Source organism: Eschscholzia californica, unplaced genomic scaffold (assembly GCF_041429995.1).
Source record: "Eschscholzia californica isolate CP2 unplaced genomic scaffold, dmEscCali1.0.p SCAF_2, whole genome shotgun sequence".
In the NCBI taxonomy this organism is placed as follows: Eukaryota; Viridiplantae; Streptophyta; class Magnoliopsida; order Ranunculales; family Papaveraceae; genus Eschscholzia; species Eschscholzia californica.
The window spans coordinates 2,275,879-2,296,381 of NW_028238309.1; the positions used below are offsets into that span (position 1 = coordinate 2,275,879).

Consider the following 20,503-nt stretch of genomic DNA (forward strand, 5'->3'; position numbering starts at 1 on the left):
TCATAAATCATTTAAAGGTCAACCTGCTAAGTTTGAAGCAACTTTTATTTCATAATCAGTTTGTTTTAATTTAGGTTATCAAATACTCAAGATTCTTCCTGTAAATATAAATGAACGGGTTAGGGAGACGATAACAAAACAACAATTTCGTCTCCCACCCTGAAAGTTAAATACTTTTACCACATTAGTAGACGTGATCTTTCTTGTATGTCTCTATATATCCTAGTAAATTTTCCGTCGTAATACATCTCTGATTCCCGCTCGAGTCCATATTGAACAACATGCCTGTTCGTTCAAACAAATGATAAGATTTGAGAACACTAGTTTTATCGATAACAAACAAGTCTTAAATTCATAATAGTATAATACAAGATTGTGTACCTATTCCGGAGTATGGATTATATATTCTCTCTAGCTAGTTTTTGCTACTGGCTTGAAGACCAGATTCCACTTTGCTCAAGAAGAATTTTTCCAGCCTAACATGCATCAAAGTGAACATTTAAATCAATTGACACAAGCAGCTCCTACTCTAAAGAAAAAAAAAGACAAAAGAACGAGACTCGCCTAGTAGCACATTTGTGGTATATGGTTTCTGGAGAGTTATAGGTGTGACAATTAGCAAACATCCTCTTAACATCGGCAACAAACATCTCGAGTGTAACATAATATTGCCCTGATTCAAGCCTCTTCGATAACATCTTTAAATCTGCAGTTCCAAAACAATCAATTAAATATGGTAACTATGGTTGGATATGCGGGTCTATTTCAAGGATCCAAGGTTCTATATTCGGTTCAACAGTTCTAAAAGGAAGAGCCAACTGATGCTGCAAACTTAATATATTAGCATTATTATAGGCGAGCTTGAGAAAGAATTTCGTGCAATAAATGGGTAAGCTGGAGTTTGATTTTGTTAATTTATGAAATACAGTGTACGAACTTAACATGAAATAATACCAGTAGACAGAACTATCTTACCAACAGGATCTTTGATGACATCATAGTAATCAGGCACATCCCGCGCATCAACTGGTTCCTTGAAAGGCCAGGCGTCAGGATTCTCTTGTATCATCTATTGTGAACAACAACAAAATTAAATCAAACAGTGCGAACAGAATGATACTTGAGTGGTGCCTATTTTTTAGCTTCTTAAGTGGCAGCTAATAACTTCTGAATTGAGGTAAAATCCATTATCTTCATCCAATTGAAAACTGAACCTCCTTTATGCACTTTTATTGTTCTGAACGGGTGAGGTCACGTACAATGTGGAATTGTGGATTTTTAGGTTCCTCCTATATTTACCATCTATGTTGATAAACTCCTCAAAACAGTAACCGGTCTAGTGGCAGCATTTCTTATAAAGAAAGTGAAGTTTGGATGGAAGCTCCCACCATTCGTACCAAAACTTACCTTCAGAAATAAAGGATCTAGCAATAATTTTTCTAGAAGAGGAAACCAATTAGAGGAGACCGTGAACTTACCTTGAGAAGTGTGAGCATGAAGTTATTCAATGACTGGCGATATAAGGTACTGTCTGTAGAACTTATTCCCCTACTCTGGCTATCCCACTGTTCAGGAGTCCACCCAGCTTCTCCTGTTGAACAGATTATTCTCCGTTCAGTATACTAGAATTCCAATAGATCCATATCTCTATGAACAGTTATAATCATGGATTGGAGGAAAAACTAGCATGTCGCGGTCGTGCCAAGAACTGAGAGCATCAACAGAAAGGAAGCATATGACCAAGGTATCACTAGTTTTAATTTACTTACTCAATCCAGGGATATCCTCGAGTTTGATGATTCTTTTCGGGACACCAGCTTCTTTCTGAAAGACAAAAGATACCAATGACAGTTATACACCATGACTATCACTAAATATATGTCGAATTATCGGCTTCTTTAGGAATGAGGAGTCTATATATTAATAAGAATAAAAGGCATTAATTAATTTACATTGCTTAGCTGTGACATGTGAATAAGGAACTTTCTTTTCAAAGAAAGACGTCTATAAAGAGTGATCTAGCTAATACCATTACCAATAATGTGCAACATTTGTCAAGCCTAAGCATCAAGAGACATATCATGATGAAACATACTTTGCAATAAGAGAAGCAAAACAAATATGGTGTGCAATCATGGTCCCTTTATGTATTTCAATACATTATTCTTTCCGTTCTTCAGAGAATCCGAATAAAGATAACTATAGTCTATCTACATATGGTTGTAGTCTTGTAGATACAAATACCCTGTCATAGATGTTGGAAGAAAAGGTAATAGGCTGTGCCTGAAATAAACTTAATATGCTAAGAGATGGTTTATTGCTTACCACATAAAGTTGTATTTCCTTCATGTATACACCAACTACCGTATTTATCAAATGCGAATAGCATTTTCTTGATGAGCATGCCATAAAATTAATAAGAGATTTGAAAGCAGAAAACTGTAGCAGTTAAGTAATATTAATACCTTTTGAAAGTCAATTCCTGGGTAAATAATGTGACTGTTAGAGAGTTCTCGTATCTTTCCATCAATTGCCTGGCATTACAAACAAATCAAGAGAGCAATATTTTAGATTATGTTAAAAACCGATTTCTAAGTATATCCCATCTTTCAAATAGTGACGGATCCAGGATTCAGACCTAGGGTTGCGAAGTTATATACCAAAGGGGAAATCATTGCAAAAACAGTGATTACCGAGAGAAAAATTAACAACACAAATACATTATATAGTACAGAGTACTATGGATCTATATCTAATCAAGGGTGTAGCCAAAATTTTACGTTAGACAGAGTTGACCATAAATTAAAAAGGTACAAAGAAAAATCGATTCGTATGACTAGTTGCAGAGAAGATAATATCTAGCGTGAATACAATCGTTCAACTATATATGTTAATGGTCGAACAAATATTTTTGTTTCTTTTTTGAAGGCCAAGTGATATTATAGAATGCTAAAATTCATACACAAATTATCTTCCTAAAGAAAACAAAAGGTGTATGTGAGGGGGTTTAAACCTAAGACCTGCTACCATCCTATGCTTCAAATAAACCAACAACCACTAAGCTACCACTCTTTTTATGGTAAAGTAATACACATACATAAATATGTATACATAATTTTTTTCTGACTAATATTAAGGAAAAAAATGGGCGGAGGCCAGGGGACCCCCCCCCCCCCCCCCCCCCCACCCCTTCCCCCGAATCCGCCCCTGCTTTGAGGCAGGGGTATCCTTAAAAGTAGAAAAGAATCGAGCAAGATTTTTAAAGAAGATGACTCTATGATTTGTTGGTTTTCAATCCTCATAATGGTGTCACTGCCTTATTTAGTAGCTCTACATGCTCTCTAATGTAAGAGATGATACATCTACAGAATTGTATCAGATTGAGTAAACAATGTTTGACATTACCTGCCTCTGTCGACGAACCATAGTTGACAAATCAGTGTACGGAAGCTTAGGGTCAATTTTGCATTCCATAAGGATTCCTCCATCATAGTCTTTAATAATCCTGAAAAGTGAAGAAATTTCATTCATACATCAATTTATTGAGACTTTGAGAATAGTTCATCTCGGAAGTATTTGAATGCATATCATTGAAATTTAACCATACCCTCGCCAGATATCTTTCTCCAAATAAATCTCCTTCGTGAACCCCTATCAATGAGAGCCCAGATTTTAGTATTCTTTCAAAATTTTGATAAAATCAATAATGTTAAACAAACATAAGTAGATGGATACTATTAAATAGATTACTTGCCACGCATTACTTGCCAACTATATCTGATGATGCTAAAGTAAGAAAGAACACTGTGTATGCTTTGAAGTTCATGGAAAGTGAAAAAGAAAAACAAAAATGTAAGTGGTAGTGTGGTACTGTTGTAAAGTTTTTATCCAGTATGCCTCCTAATTTTACCTAAATTATATCTTTCTTGGGTAGCCTAGGAAGTAATTTGAAATGTTTAGGTTCAGATTTGAGAGATTACTAAGAATAGTGGTAAATTATAGGAGCTAATGACTTTTCAGTTTCTCATTCTCGGTTACCTTTCTGGTTTAGTCCCATTTTGAGTGACTACAGTGTTTGATCATTCAAATAACTATATTTATAATATAGTACGATATCATGTACACGTGAATTTCTTGACTAATTTGCTATTTATAAAGAAGTCATTTTCTAAAACGTTAGAAAAATTAGACTCCTCTACCCCACTGCCCCATACATGGATCAGTTATAGAGGTCTTCTGAAACAAAAGTGAATAAGGCACACCATAAACCGAAAACAAATACAAGTAAAAGACATCAGTCGAAATAAATTGCACGGAATACATTTAAGGCGATTCAGAAAACTAAAAACCTGCTTAGCAAAATAGCCAACGGCATTGTTGTCTGCATAAGTTAGAAAATGAGTGAGCCCATCAACGTCACGAGCGTGCTGTTTTAATTGATTCATCAATCTTGTTCCATAGCCTTTTACCTGCTCATCTGCTGTAATTGCACAAAACGCTATCTCCCCAAATTTTTGACTGCAAAACTCCAAAAAATGATGTTACACGAAAAAAAAAATTAAACCCCTATCAAATAGAGTGCAATGTAAAATCATTATCTAATTGAGTAATAAGTTTTTTTCTCAAGACAAGCAAATGCATGAAGCCGAAGTAGAAGTTAAAACCCCAATTCAGTGTTTTAAATTAAGGAGGCCTCACTATCAAGATCCTTCAGAATTCCGAAAACATTTATATGTTAGCTATATATTGTGTCATAAGTCATAACACTACTAGGAGAACAGGACACATGAACTCATTCTATACATGAACAGCAAATCAGCAGTACTTTTTAATAAGAAAAAAGAATGAAATTATGGTATCATTACAAATTGATTTTAGTCAAAGAAAATGATGCACTAAGTATATATATATATATCACTAGTTTACCTGAGATAGGGACGATACGTGATGCCTCCAACTACCACATTACTCTTGATAATCATTACAGATTTGTGGCTTCTGCAAAAGGCCAACATGGTTATTTGATTATCGAGTATGAAATAATTTTTTTGCTGACAAAAACATGGCAAATTTCAAATGTTTCCCAAAGTTTTAAAGATGCCGACCTATCCATTACAAGACGAACAATGTATTCCTTGGGCATATTTGGTAGTTGCCTTGAAAAGATATTCTTCAATCCTATCAACCTGGTAGAAAGGGAGAAAGGCAAGAAGTCAGAGTAATTCAAACCGCATAAGTGACATAAACTAAGAGTAAGAACAAGTACATATGGAAGTTATATGGTTTCAGATTCTTCGTAGATTCAATTAAATGAGATACCAAATCATATGCTCGTCAATTCCGTCATTTGCAAAGCATACAAACTTGAGTCGACCTGCTTCTTCCTGCCAATAAACCTAAACATCAGCACAATAAAAATGCAATCTAGCGTATCATGTACAGAGAAATTGTAATAACTAAACACTATTTATATTCCCACAGTCCCATTTGCGTCATTCACTTTTTCACTTCGTTGAACTCATATACAAGTTTTTATCTACACTTCCCTCAATTTATAACAACATTCCTTTAGATTGTATTCAGAAGTAGCTAATTAAAACAACTTCTATGGTTCAAAAAGGTAAATACATTACGAACCAAGAACTAAACTAAGCATTATAACAAATTGCCTCATTAACAAATCAATGAATAAGTTTACACGATTTCAAGATTACCAAAAACTGAAAAAGAAACTACTGCCAATTAAATAGACTGTTATGCATTAGTAAGAGCATCTCCAATGCAACACTCAACTTGAAAAACTCAATTTGACATGTAGGATTACTTGAGTTTTTAACAAAAAACACTCTCCAATGCAACAGTCAACTACAATCTTAATATGATGTGGCAACAATAAATATTGAGATACATTTAGTTTTCTTTTGAGTATCTCAACATTTATTGTTGTATCTCAATTGGTCCACATCACCATTTTATATGTTAAAATAAGAAATAAGAGGAAATCTAAAGTAAATGTTGAGTTTTTTTTAGTGTTGCATTGGAGAAGAATTTTGAATTGAGTATCTCAATAATGTCACCTAGGAAAGAGAAACTCAATTCATACTTGACACATTGGATTAATTGAGTTTTTGTTGAGTGTTGCATTGGAGATGATGCTCTAAGCTTCTAGTTTTTGCCTCGTATAATCATACATTTAGTTGTAGTGGTTAACTAGTAGACAAGACGTACTTCTAGCAATACGAAAATGCAATTTAACCCCATCCCCAAGTATCGAAATTTATATAACAATGACATGGCTGAATCTTGAACTACAACATCTATTAGTTTACTTTCATTTCAAACTTATTAAAGCAATAACTTTAGGCATCTTCATGTTAAAGTTTAAACTTGATTCCCTAAGAGTCAATCACTTGACTAATATGTATAAACTTTTTCAAAGATTCAATTCCCATTATACTTTCAAATTATAGACACTATTATCCAAAACCCACAAAACCTAAAAATGAAATGAAAAATTGTTTTTTTTTTTATCTTTACCTCTCTCTTCAAGCTTTCTTCCCTAGCACTATAAGCTCCAGTTGACTGAATATTATCAGTGAAAATTCCCTTTACCAATTCATCCTTAACAACAATCCCCACAGATGAATTCGACCTAATTGCGGTCGAAGAATTAGTCTGTAATCCAGAACCATTACCACGTTCCCCTTTGCTAATCTCTCTCAAAGGATTAGCTTTTAATGAGTAATTTTTTTGCCTTAACTTAGCAAGCTTTGCTGGATTATTATTATTATTATCTAACCTAGAAGAAGTAAAAACCCTCATTGAATCATTATCTTCTTCTTCATCTTCTTCGTCAAGTACTTCTTCTGAATCGTTTTCAAAATCAGTAAAGACACTTCCTCCTCCTCTTTCTCCTCTTTCTCCTCTTGTTGTTATACTTTCAGGATCGTCGTCGTTTGAAGTAAGAACACCACCGTCTCTAGTAGTATCTGAATAAGAAAAGGGTAAGTAATCTTCTGATGTTGTTAATTTACGTTTATTATGAATGGATGAACAAATTGAAGCTGAAGCTGAATGTGATGGAGATGGAGTTTGTTGTGATGTTGTTGTTGTTCTAGATCGAATTGAATTAGTAATTGGTGCTGTTGAATGTGCTGAATGTGCTGACATTTTCTAGGGTTTATGTTGTTGTTGATGAGTTCTTATTAAAAAAAAAAAGTCTAGGGTTTTGAAAAGGAAACAAATTAATTGATAGAGAGATTTCAATTTCAAGTTAGGAAGATATGAATGAAGATGACGAGGAAGATGAAATTTCTGTAACTAATTACTCTACTTGCTACGTGGTTTGGGAAAAATATTTGGGACGGTAAATGGATAATATATCTGATTATATAAGCGGGACCCAGGAGAGTTTCTTTGGAACAAGGCCTGTGAGCCCGGATCCGCCCACAAACCGCCAGAGTCCGATGTATCCGTGGGCTTCCCGCGTCCCAAATGGACATTACTTGTCCGGACCGCCAAATTTAGTTGGACGGACGCGGACAACAGGCACTAATCGGCTTTCCGCTCGAGTCTGACCGATTGATTTTTTCGACTTAGGCTTCGTTTGGCTCCGCTTAAAAAAAGCTAAAAGCCAGCTTTTAGCATATTTTAAGCGCTTATTGAAAACTTTAAGCGTTTGGTTCAAAAAAGTTGTAGCTTATTTTAAGCTAGAAAAGTCATTTTCTCTAGAAAGCAGAAGCCACAATTTTGTGGTTTTTTTATAGTTGCTTATTAAAAGCTAGCTATGAAAATAAAATAAAATATTTTTTTGTCACCATCAATAAATATCCACCACCATCACAACCACCCCACCACCTCTGCCACCACAATCACTCCACCACCTCTGACAATCACCCCACCACCTATGCCACCATTCCACCACTTCCATACCACCTCCGACGCAACTCCATCACCACCACTCCACCACTTTCGCCGCAACTCCACCACCATCACAACTATTCTACAACCATCAAATTTTTTTACAACCACTCCCCCACACTTTCGTCACCACTCTACCACCATCACCGAACGCTTCGCCATCTCCCCCGCAACTCCACAACCTCCGACGTAGCTTCACTTTCGGCGCAACTCCACCACTACCACAACCACTTCACCACCATCGCCACTAATCAACCACTCCACCACCACACTATACCACCTCCACCAACCCCATTTCACTACCGTCTTGCAACTTTACCCCCTAACCACCAACACCCCCTCCATTCTACAACCACCATCACTACTATAACTCCGCCACCATTGAGCACCACCATAACACATCCACCACCATTGAGCACTATCACCACTGCATTAGGTTCAAATTTTGATCTTTATTTGTTTATAAAAATTAAAAAAATTCAATTATTTTATTTTAGTATTTAATGTTTATAATTTTTTTATTAATATAATGATATAAACATATCGTTTGATAACTACAATACGAAGATTACATTTTTTTTTTTACCAAATGTCATACTTAGCTTTTAAAGATATAAAACACTTTTTATGTAGCGTACCAAACGACTCAGACAAATTTTTGAAAAGCGCTTTTATTTATGGGCTTAAAGAAAAGCTCATAATATAAGCTATGTGTGTACCCAAATGAGGCCTTAGACATTTTAATCGTATAATAGATAGTTAAAATCAATCAATATAGTTAGCATTTAGCTACACACTTACATGTAAGTGCATGGAAAGGTTACGTTTCTTATTTTATAAAGTTTTGTATCTCTTTCATCTCATTACAATGGGGGATTATGTTATCGTTACGAAATAAGTTTTGAACTCCACATTTTGATCCCACATCACTAGTTATAAATAAAATAGTGATTGGGATACTTTACAAAAAAAAAAAAAAAAAAAGATAGAACACTCTTGTTTGGCCTACGTTTAAGTAGGGGTGGGATTTTGGCTCGGAAACACGAAACCCGCCCACGACCATCCGTGTCCGAAAGGTCCATGACCGTCCGATGCCCGAATTGGTCTATATCAACCCGACCAAAAGAACTTAAGGGGACGGACGCGAGCATAGGTCCTTACCCGGCGATCCGGCAGAGTCCGTCCGCTTATATAGTCCGCCCAACCGAACCCGTCCATACCCGTTCGTTTATCCTACCCGTTATACTCGCCCCTCTACATGATTGATTTTAAGCCTTTGGATTTGTAGGGTTAGCTACAACTGTTAGATTTCGAGAGTAAATATACATAACCCTAGAAATCATTTAAATCTTGTCTTTGCTTCTTTACTTATCCAGTCTTTCTCTCCTCTAAAATCTCAATATGTCATCAGTAACTCTAGGATTTACAATACACCGATCGTAATCCATGAGAAGAAGAATAGAACCGATCATAATCCATGAGAAATCTCAATGATTATCTTTTAATTTTGTACTCAATTACTTTTTAGAATTGTAAAGTGGGAGTTTAGAAAGTTGTATTTAGCTACTAAACAATTTTAATTTCGATTTTTTTTTTCTTTATTTGTTCCTTAATGATCGGTGCTCGACTGACCGAAACCCGGTTTGCCCGACTATCAAAACGGTCACGGACGGACACTTTGTTAGAGAAAAAATCTGAAATGTCCGTCCGTTTTGTCCGGATGTCCGAGTGGACACTTAGGACTTGTGTCCGTTCCGCCCAGACCGGTTGAGTTAGTGTCCGTTTCCCGCCCGTCCGAACTGATTCCAACCCCTGCGTTTAAGAGTTTTGCTTGGGTGGAATCTTAATGAGTATCTTTTATGGACACTATAAACATCGTGTCCGAGTCTGACCGGTCTGGTGTAGGGATTGCCCGACAATTTAGACGGGCAACGAAAAACCAAACTTTGTCAAGTGCCCGCCCGATTTGTTTCAAATGTCCGAATGGAAAAAATTGAGATTTTATGCGTTTAGTCCGGATCAGAAGAGTAAGTGACGGTAGACACTCGTCTGGTCCGTTTCCGACCCCTAGTAACAATACAGGATGGAGAAGTTTTATAGACAATGTGTTTTACCCTTAGGACGTGATCAAAACAAGTAGTCCAAATATGGTCAGCGACACACCCTGTGTTTGAGAGTGTATCATCCATTTTTTATTTTTTGTCTTCTTTCGATAAATAATCACGGGCCAACGACTTTAACTAAAAAATATCTCTTTCTTCTTCTTCTCTTCTCCTCCATTTCTTCTTTTTCTCTCTACCCTCTCTCTCCAGTGAAGATTTGGTCCCAAAACCTTGAAGGGGAGGAGCCCCTTCGTTGGAAACGTCTGGTTCTAGACAAAACCAGACTTTGAAAGGTCAAGTTTCCAAACGAAACCAAACCTTGACGAGCCCCTTCGTTGGAAACGTCTAGTTCTAGACAAAACCAGACTTTGAAAGGTCGACCAAACCTTCATGGTTTTGTTTCAAACTAGCTCTCTAACGAAAGGACTCCTCCCCTTCACCGAAGAGAGACGAGAGAGAGGGAGTGAAGAGAAGAAGAAGAATAAGGAGTTAAGGTCGTCGCCCGGAAACTCGTAGCTGGCCATAACTCGAATTGGCATTCTAAGCTCGAGGGCATTGCATATTGAGAAATAGACATAGAGACCTACACACCGCAGAAAGGATGCCTCTAACCAAAATATGTTAGAAAAGGGATTGCTTTTAGCAACATTGTCTCTAATAAGTTTGGGTATTGCCTATTAAAGTTCCCTATACAAAGTTCATCTTCTTGTAAATTTCTCGAAGTGCTAAATGGCCTAATGGCCTGAATATTAGTTGACCACAAGCCAAATGGTGATGTGGTAATGCTCCAATTGGCCAGGTTATGGGAAGAGAGAAATAATCTGACCAATTAGAGTCGCAACATCACCATTTGGCCATAGTCATCCCCTATTTTCGAGCCATTGAACAATTTTTCGGTAAACTATTATGATCTTTTTGGGGGTTTTGAGACTTTTTAGGGTTTTTGAAAGAGAAATTGTCTCGGTCTTCTTAATTTAATCAATTAGATGTACGAAAGAGGCTACATTTAGTGATTAGGGTTCTTGAGATGAGTGATTTATTTGTATATGGATTGATACGTGATTGGGTTTCTAGTAGGTTTCTCTATCTAGTGTCCTGCCTCCTCTAAATTCATTACTAACATCTGGATGGAGAAGTAAATATGCTACAATAAGATTAGAATTCTGCTTTACAAATATATACCACTCAACCAAATTGAACTTCATCGATTATCAATATAAAGCAATAGAGGTTGTCGTATTTCTCTCTTTTCCTCGTACAATTGTTACTACAGAGTTTGTTGTATTCGAAGACCAAAATTGAAGGTTCGAAGAAAAAAAAGAACAGAAACCCTAAAAATACTACACCAAGAAAACAGCAGTAGAGATTGATGAATTTGATAAATTTGTTTTTCGTGCACAGTTACAGTATTTAAACAATATGATCTAGCACTTCCCTATCACATCCTGAAATACAACAAAGGACACAATTTAAATTAAACAACTTCACCTTTCAGATCGTTCATCTGCTAACCCTTTCGAGTAAGTTACATAAAAGAACTTCAATATTCATCACCGGCTCCGTATAAAAACTAGGAAGTAGCTCAAACAGATGAATAATGAGTCTACGAACCTGCAGATAGCTTCGAGTATATTTCTTTCCATTGATTAGTCTGTTCTCTCTCTATTCTTGTAAAGAGGTAATAACGAATGTCCCCCGTGTTTCCTCCGTCCATAACACCGCCAGTAAAGAATAAATATCGCTAACAACACACAAACCGGAATCGCCCATCTATACAAAGGAATAAAAAAAAACATTGGTTATCGATTTAGACTTCTTTAGAAATTCTTAACTGAACAGAGACAAAACTCACCTGTCCAAGTCGAGGATAGGACTATAAACTATAGTCTCCCAAGTGGCGACAATAAAATGCCATGCTGGGTTGTAGTAAAGAGACTCGGCTGACCAAAACATCCTCGTGTATGTTTCCAAGAAAATAAATAATACCCAAGCTGCAATCTCCATTAAAAAGAACTTTACGATGAATCGGCCAACCACTACCATGACAAGGGAGAAAGCGACCAACCAATTAAAGAGCCTGTGGTTATATTCCTTAATAAACAAAGATCGAGACTTCCCCAACATCTGCAAGATTTGATGGAAGAATTTGCTTTCAGAATACTCGTAGGCATGCGAAAAATAACAAAAAGGTTCACAAGCAAACTACAAGGTTGCTCAAGTAAGAAAAGTGTCCTAAAAAGAAATTAGGTCAAGTAGTGAAAAGTGATGAAATAAGACGGGAGCTAACCTTTCCCATCCTTTGCTCGTAGTTTGTTTTAGAAGGCCCAACACAAACTTCTTCGAAGCTTTGATTGCATTGGAGAAAACCCGCATTAAATTTCGCCATGGATGGGAGTCTGAGGACCTGGAGCTGGTCCATTTTGTCTTCACATTGAGTAAATAATGCCTCACATAGCTTCGAAGATTTATATTCATTTGCCAAAATGAAGTTTTGGTATGTCTGCACAATGACAAAGGAAATTGTAAACGACACAAGTTATATACCTTCTGCAACACTCAAGTTTAGTCAGACACTCAGACTTCTATTATCCGTACCCATGTCTCAAATCAAGTTAACATAGTCGACTACTCTCATACATACCACGAGTATTTCTTGATCCAGTTTCTCAGCAGATTGCTTAGCATGGTGGTGGCCGAAGTGCTGTTCATCGAAGGATTTCATTGCTGCTTGTTTGGATTCCTCGTGGATTTGTTGCAGAGAACCCTCTGACAGAGGCAAATGCAACTCAGCCATCTTTTGACTGTATAACTTCAAGCACCGTTCGAGAATCCCCTTATTGAAAACCTCCACAAGGGAGCCTGTCGATGGGATCTCTCCTTTGTTTAATGCTTCGAGAATCTGAAATACCAATAAATTAATATCGGAGAAGAATCAAACAAGCAACTTAGACAGCGTAAAAGAACAATCCAAACCCCTAAAATTTAAAGAGTTTAATTGTATTAAGAACTAGAACGGACGAGAGACAAAAATGGAACCTGCTCTAAGAAAGATACGAACTCCTTCCCGTTCAGAGGTTTACTCTGCACAATTTTTGGACGAATAATAGCAGCAACAAGTTCTTTCAGTTGATCCCTTCTCTTAACATAAATAGGGTCAAGTTCACCATCCTTCATGTCGCAAAGTTTTGTCCGCTGGAGATGAGGCTGTTACAAAGTCACAGGATAAGCAACTAATTACAACTAAACATTGGACTTATATTCAGCAGTAGACTTAACAAGTACCTGTGGCAAGCTGAAGGCGGTACTACTGTTACCCATAATTTCCAAGGATTCTCGGATTTGGTTAACCTGATCAATATTTTTGTCACCTGCAATCACAATTGCCATTATCCAATAATGTGTTCAAAAAATTGTAAAAAGTAGAAATCGCATGCCTATGACTTCGCATCTACATAAAAGCTAACCGTGAAAATTGGGAACACGTTGAAGAGCTTCATTCACCATCTCTTGAACAGATTTCCCTTCTGTAACATAAAATAAATATTAGTAATTAACGAAGGCCTACACTAAAATTCCAGTACAAAGTTAAACCCGTCGTATTGTTCTTACGTAAAAAGTCACGTTGGATGAGCCACAAAAGCTTGGCAGGTTCAAATGCAACATCTTGTCCCTGCAATATTTATCAACTATTCAAATACACAGAACTAGATCATATTAAAAGCAAATATAGAAGTGGATGAAAGAAAAAAGGTAAAAAGACTATGGAGTACCTTCACTCTGTTTTCGATGTGCAAATAGGAAGGAAGCCAAAGAACAAGTTAGACTAGACTGGTGAAAATCTCCGGAACAAACTCGAGAATTTATAAGAAATAAGAGAGTTCAAACCTTCCATAGAATTCTTCTGCAAGTTCAACAGCAAATGACAACCGCGAAATATCTGCTTCGCGAATCTAAGTAAGAAACAGGACCGCAATTTTTTTTACCAATTAGATCAGTATGGAGCTATCAATAGAAATGTAGCTTAGCATAACATAATAGATTACCGTCTCAGGTAGATTATAGATTAACACGGAACTCATAACAGTTGCCAGAGCAAAAATCCTGTAAATAAAAGAAATCATGTAGGGTTTCACATGTAGAGAAACACCAATACAAACCAAATGAATGTGATATAAATATGATTTCACGTGGTACCTGTCATCATATACATTTGATTTTCCAACACTTTCAAAGCCTTCTGTATCAAGGTAAAGCACTGATGTTTTTACTCCGTCGATTGTCAATTCTATTGGGGTTCCCCATACCCATATTCCTACGACAAAAAACAAAACTAAGTCAGTAATCTAATAGCGTAGATTATATAAACACAATCATATGATACTGAAAAGCTTCAACTTCTAGGCATATTTCCAATGGATGCTTCTATTTAAGGTATCCATGTTTCCGCCTTATCCTTACTACGTACTGTTGATGTTTCTTGTAACATAGACCATGTCGGCTCTAGAACAAAAAGGGCCGAGAAGTCAAGGTAAACATAACCCAGGGTTCGGAACCAGTAATAGGTAATAATAGTACGAAAAGGACTATAACAGTATAGCACCGACCGACTAGTACATGCTATTAACAGGTTCAATGAGATTTTTATCAACCTTTTGTTTTCGTATCCCGCATGTGACCAACACCAAAACCTGTAAGAAACATAAATTTCGCTTAGTACGAAAAAAATTGACAGCAAAAGCGTACTAAATCTTCAAATAACTGTCAAGAGTACCACGAAGAAAAGGTTCAAATAATTGCATCTAAAGATGGACCTTCATAACAAGAAAGTGAGAGGAGTTGATTAAGCAAAAATGATTTTCCTGAACGATATGGACCGATTACCTGAAATGATTCGTTAAGAAAAAGTCAGAAGAGTAGTAACGGTTTGTTTAGAAAAGCATCATATTTTGTTTTCCACATTTCCCAATCATTCTTTCTCTGCGCATATTCATTCTAAAACAAGCTAAATTGGAGACATAAAATTGGACTTTCGTGTTAAGGACAATTTAGAAGCCCAATTTGCACGATCCAAGCTCAATGGATACATGTAAGAGATAGTATTTAAATTGGTAATCTCGTCACTTATAAGAGTTTACTATTTCAAAACATCGAAAGTGTCTACAGAGATCTGAACCGAGATTGTCATTCTAAACAAAATGCCAGCTTATGTCAAATTTTGTTAGTGAAAGTAAGTAGGGATAATGCTTTGCGCGATCTACGATTCTACGTCTTCATCATGTTAGGAACAGAGTTAACCATATCCCATATTTCTTACAGTATATTACTTCATAAAAGATCTTGCCATCAATGATATCCATGTTAAATGCAATTTTCACCTCGGAGAAGATTGCAACTAGCCATACATATTTTAATTTGACCCAAGACACAACTTTCAAAGCACTATTCCATTTTTAATATGAAGAGTAATGAATCCAAATTGGACAAGAAATGGGTCGGAGGCTTACAGCAACAGCTGCAATAGGGGTCGTTATTCTTTCTATTGCCTCTAAACCTTCTCTTGAAAGACGAAGTTTTGTATGATCATGATCGGGCTCCACAATAGGAAACCTGTATGGACAAGTAAAATAGGTGAGCGTTGGATGGATGTTGAAGGTAGATATATATAACATAAACGAGAGCACATACAAATATGTGCACCAGAAAGACACCAAAGAAACCCACTAGCTTAAGAACTTCTTTACAAATACTGCATTCGACATCTAGTCGAAGATGGCAATTTTTTCTTGATATAAGCCCAATATCAATAGTTATAGAGAATAAAGGGCGAATGTCGACTATCTCTAAGGTAATTAATTCATAAAAATTAATTAGGTAAGCAATGGCACATTTGAATGTCTTCCCAAACTTCCAACTCTAAACATGACGGATTAGTATAGACGATTAGACATGTCCATTACAGTGGAGCATGAAATGAGATCAGAACTACATGATCCACCAAAATCGATCCAAAAGCGAGTTTGTTAGTTTCTTTCGGAGTAGGACTCAGTTTTGTTTAGGAAGCTTTCCAATTTATACAGATAGACACCTAGGGGATCATCTTTAGGTGATTTTTTCTATCTCAAACAAATATCATAAATTGTTAGAGTTCGAACAAGTTCATTTGCTTGTTTGCATTTTTACCCATAGGTGCCCACTTTATATATATCAAGTATCAACGAGTTTCTTTCGTAATCCTATTCAATGGCGTTATTAAACTTGTTCGAACTCTAACAATGTCATCAAGGATATCTAATTCATACACCAGCATCAACAAGAACCATCAAATGAAAAAGAAAAGCAAGCAACATGTAGTTGATGAACTTTTGAGGCTCATTAATGTCTAAAATTGTGCAAAAGTTGAATCATTCCAAGTCAATTCAAGGGCAAGAGCTATCTCTTTTGGATTGAAAATTGGCAATTGGCATGGAAAGTGACCAACAATGACATAGTCAAAGATAACCAAAAATCATAGAAACCCATTAGAAGAAACAATCAAGCATGAAACTTTAATAAATTAAACACTTACGCTTGTTGAAAATTCTCAATTGAAGACAACCCAGATTTGAATAAGCAAAAGTAGATCGAAATGAAGAAAACCCATCTCCAAATCTTCATCTTTCCTCAAAATCAACAATGACAACAACACTAGAATGACTAATAAAATGAAGAGAAGAAGAAGAGAGATAGAATGAGGTAAGAAGCATTAGGGTTTCTAGACATGGGGAGGCAATGGATCTAAAAAAGAGTGTTGATTAAGATAAAGAATCCTCTCTTTGCTTACTCTCTGGATCTTCTTGCTTGGACAAGACCCGTTTTTTATGTACTTTTTGAAAGAAAAAAACCAGAAAAAACGGCTTTTTGGAGTGGGAAAATCAAGGGTTTCGTGAAGAAGATGAAGAGAGGGGAATGAGGGTTGATTCTGATTCTTTTCTTTGTAGAGAGAGAAGGAAAGAAAGAGAAAATAGGAAACAGTCAAGGTAGTAAGAAAGAAGAAAGCTTCTCTTATTTGAACCGTAAGATTGATAAAAACTATTTCTTGGGATTTTGACTTCAGTCAATATTTTCCTCGTAATGCTATTGGAACCGAAAGAAATACAACTCGATTTTGGTTTCCGGGCAGCTCGAGGACTCTGGGCTAGCATAGCATGCATTGACCGCTGGATAAACCCATCATTGATTGCTCCTGAGAGTGCCTCTATAGACACCCTGTCCTTAGAGCATCTTCAATGCATAACTCAATCTTAGAAACTCGGAGTGCCACATAAGATTTTCTGAGTTTTTTTAAAAAAATCATCTCCAATGCAAAACTCAACTAAGATCTCAAAGATGATGTGTCGAGAGTGGAATAGAGATATCTCAAGAGGACACTCTATTTTCAGAGTGTCCTCTTGAGATATCTCTAATTGTCCAACTCATCAATATTTAAATTTCAACCAATAGAAATCAAGTTTTCGTATATTTTCAAAATAACTAATTATATTTTTACAAAAATAACCATGACACGTAAGTAAAATAAAAGAGTTTAGAGTGTTGCATTGGAGACATACAAGAATTGAGGATCTCTATTTTCGACACCTAGGAGTGAGAATCTCAATTGGAACTTGACAAATAGGACGAATAGAGATTTTTTTGAGTTTTGCATTGGAGATGCTCTTATGTTATTGCGCTGGCCCTTCTCTCTTTTGGTACTTCAAGTGGACCTCGGACTGAGCTGTCCGATCGCACTTAGATAGGGTTGAGTCTGTATTGTTCAAACCCACCACGAACGGGCAAGTTTGAATCCCCTGACTGCCCTAATCAGCATAAGGGTAAAACATGAGGGACGCCTATAGACTCATGCTATCGTGTGATGAGTACATTAATAACAATTTGGGTGATCCTAAAAGCATCCCATTTTTTTGTTCTTGTGCTATTGGCATTGGCTCCCGTCAATCCAGTTTGACTGAAAAATTCTATAGTGCACTTTTCTCGTATTGGACTGTCTGAGAGAGAAAGTATAAACTCACTTAAGAAAAGTAGTAGGATATTCAGAACAGGGTTCTAATAAGAAATCATGATCTTTTGAATCCTATCTTCAGTGTCTTTCTCTTATGAGCAAAGTATGGATTATCCCCATCAAAAGAACACGAAGAAATTAAAAGATTTTGATGAAAATATGGAAAAGAAAAATTAAAAATGAAAATAAAAGAAAGAAAGAAAGAAGAAGAAAGGCTAATGTAGCCGGCACCCATTTTTTTTTTATAAAATTTGGCGTTGTCCTTATTTATTCTTTCAAATATTCAGCTACATGAGAGTAGCTCCATTTCTAACACTCTTACAATGCATTGTGGGGGATTGAATTCCTCCCACTGTTTACATAGTTTAAGCATGAAAGCCTCTTTTGCTAGATAATGAGCAATCTTATTGTGTTCTCTGGGGATGGCATAAACTTTCACCTCATCAAGCAGTTGTACTTCATCATGTATATCATTGATTATATTTCGAATTTGCCAAGGAATACTAGTATTCTTCGATTCACAAGCTGTTATAATCGATTTCGAATCTCCTTCTATCACCACTCTTCTGTGTGAATGGTTCTTAGCTAACCTCAGTCCCATTAAAACCGCTTTTGCTTCCGCCTCAAGCGCACTTCCTGCAATATAGTACTCCGTTTCAGCAGCTATGAATGAATTGTTATAGTTTCTCATAACCACAGCTGATGCCCCTTCTACATTTTTGTATGATCCATCCACATTTAGTCTTACTTCATCTTCCATTAACACACCCTTGTTGCTCTTTGTGAATTATTTTCCAAATTTGTATAGTTGTTGTCCTCATTTTCCTTTAAGTTCGTTTCATAGGCCATAAACAAATCAATTGCCTCTTTAATAGTTTTCAACACATCTGGAGTTTTACCATCAAATATCTTTCTGTTTCTTGCCTTCCAAATTGTCCAAATTAAGTAAGCACTTATTCTCACACCTTCATCTTCTACTCTGATTTCAATCCATTCTTTAATTTTCTCTTGGATGGTGTTATTATCCTCAAATCGATAGCCTAAAGGAGATCCAAATTAAGTAGCCGGCACCCATTGGTTAAGGCATTTATCTCTCCACATGCGCAAACCAATGAGACCGGACACATCAGAATCTGACATGTGGTCGACTCAAAATTTTGCACCAAATAACATTTCTGATGCAAAAATTGAGAATTAAGTACCTGATATCATTTGATTAGTGGAGGATTAAAAATTATAACATTTTACCAAATCAAATTCACCTCTTTCCTCATTGATTGACCCATTTTCAATATCTTTAACCTAAAAATCTGTATTGTACATGTGTGTTTGGAACACATGATTGAAAAACTTGTAAGATATGAATTCTAAAAGTTACAAAAAGAAGTGGAAGGTATGAAAAAAAAAAGTTAATTTAAATAATAAGTTGGATAAGGCCTACATAGGAACTTGGACTTGTGGCCTAAGAGGACTAAGTTGGGACTCACCAAATGAGTTGGGTGCATCAATTGAATAGAGATCGCAGCGAAAGAACTTAATATAGTTTAAGGAAGGGTTAGCTCTGATATTCTTTGTTACTCTGAAGTCACCTCCGGCCCTATGTAAATTCGCCCTTACTCTCATCACATTTTTAAACTTTAAGAAACCACATCACGTAATCTTTGCGATCTATCTTTCTGTCCCCGAACCCTTTCTCCCTCGATCTTTCTTGTGTTTGTCTCTCTTTTTTGTTTCTGGTCGTAGGCAGAGGGTTCCTTTGGCGATATGTTCATTTTGTTCCTTGGGCTGTAGAGGGGGCTCCCTTATAATTTGTTTTATTTTGGGTGGCCCCTAGTTGTGTGTGGTTAGGAATTGTAATTCTTCGGTCCCCTACCATCTCACACAGATGGGCCCTAAAGGTGTCTCCAAAAACAAAATATGCTCCCGCTATATATTGGGCCAAAATTTTCTTAGCCCAAAACCTTATATATGTCTAGTTATGTCTAGGGCACTATCGCGTACAAAATATAGAAATTTTCAATAAATTGTGATCGAGTTATCATATTGTCTGGTGCTGAAATGCACTATCTATGTTCTATACGTTTAATAAATTTTGATCGAGTTGTCATATTGTCTCGAGCCGAAATACACTTTGAAGAAAAAAAGGAAGCTTGATTTAGAGAGTCGCCTTGATTAGGGCCGACTTCATAACTCAATATAATTGCAATGGACATGGACACTTTGTCCCTTGCTAATAATCACTTCCATATAGAGAGAGCATGGACAATATCCTCTTTTAGTAAACCAATAAAAGTTACTTGTGAGACTTGAAAAGAAGAATCAATGGTGGAGAGTTTACGTGTGACCTAATAAATATGTGTTTATACACTTAGCCCATACCTCACAATCACCATCTAGACTGAGAAAAAGAAAGATATAGCGGACCGTTTACTATATTGGTTCATGT

The 20,503-nt window shown here is 36.3% G+C and overlaps 4 protein-coding genes across 4 annotated transcripts; all 4 read right to left on the reverse strand.

Annotated features, from left to right (window-relative positions):
- Positions 1-27: 27 nt before the first annotated feature.
- LOC147555186 (histone acetyltransferase GCN5-like) lies at positions 28-7,597 on the reverse strand. The gene is made up of 14 exons (XM_086661629.1): positions 6,538-7,597; positions 5,320-5,384; positions 5,106-5,186; positions 4,927-4,998; positions 4,350-4,518; positions 3,608-3,651; positions 3,406-3,505; positions 2,466-2,534; positions 1,770-1,824; positions 1,479-1,591; positions 976-1,069; positions 565-706; positions 382-476; positions 28-285 (listed from the first exon to the last, which is right to left on the reverse strand). The coding sequence occupies exons 1-13, from the start codon at positions 7,168-7,170 to the stop codon at positions 416-418; spliced, it is 1,698 nt and encodes a 565-aa protein (XP_086517755.1). The 5' UTR covers positions 7,171-7,597; the 3' UTR covers positions 28-285; positions 382-415.
- Positions 7,598-11,360: 3,763 nt separating this feature from the next.
- LOC147555187 (uncharacterized) lies at positions 11,361-13,767 on the reverse strand. The gene is made up of 8 exons (XM_086661681.1): positions 13,632-13,767; positions 13,487-13,546; positions 13,305-13,390; positions 13,059-13,226; positions 12,664-12,921; positions 12,310-12,522; positions 11,875-12,146; positions 11,361-11,792 (listed from the first exon to the last, which is right to left on the reverse strand). Exons 2-8 carry the CDS (start codon positions 13,524-13,526, stop codon positions 11,669-11,671), a joined length of 1,161 nt encoding a protein of 386 aa, XP_086517807.1. The 5' UTR covers positions 13,527-13,546; positions 13,632-13,767; the 3' UTR covers positions 11,361-11,668.
- LOC147555188 (uncharacterized) lies at positions 13,634-17,085 on the reverse strand. The gene is made up of 8 exons (XM_086661682.1): positions 16,588-17,085; positions 15,527-15,629; positions 14,834-14,903; positions 14,672-14,710; positions 14,217-14,334; positions 14,066-14,123; positions 13,793-13,959; positions 13,634-13,692 (listed from the first exon to the last, which is right to left on the reverse strand). The coding sequence occupies exons 1-7, from the start codon at positions 16,674-16,676 to the stop codon at positions 13,846-13,848; spliced, it is 591 nt and encodes a 196-aa protein (XP_086517808.1). The 5' UTR covers positions 16,677-17,085; the 3' UTR covers positions 13,634-13,692; positions 13,793-13,845.
- Positions 17,086-18,340: 1,255 nt separating this feature from the next.
- Positions 18,341-18,817, reverse strand: LOC147555189 (uncharacterized). The gene has a single exon (XM_086657520.1). The coding sequence runs from the start codon at positions 18,815-18,817 to the stop codon at positions 18,341-18,343; it is 477 nt and encodes a 158-aa protein (XP_086513646.1).
- Positions 18,818-20,503: the final 1,686 nt, after the last annotated feature.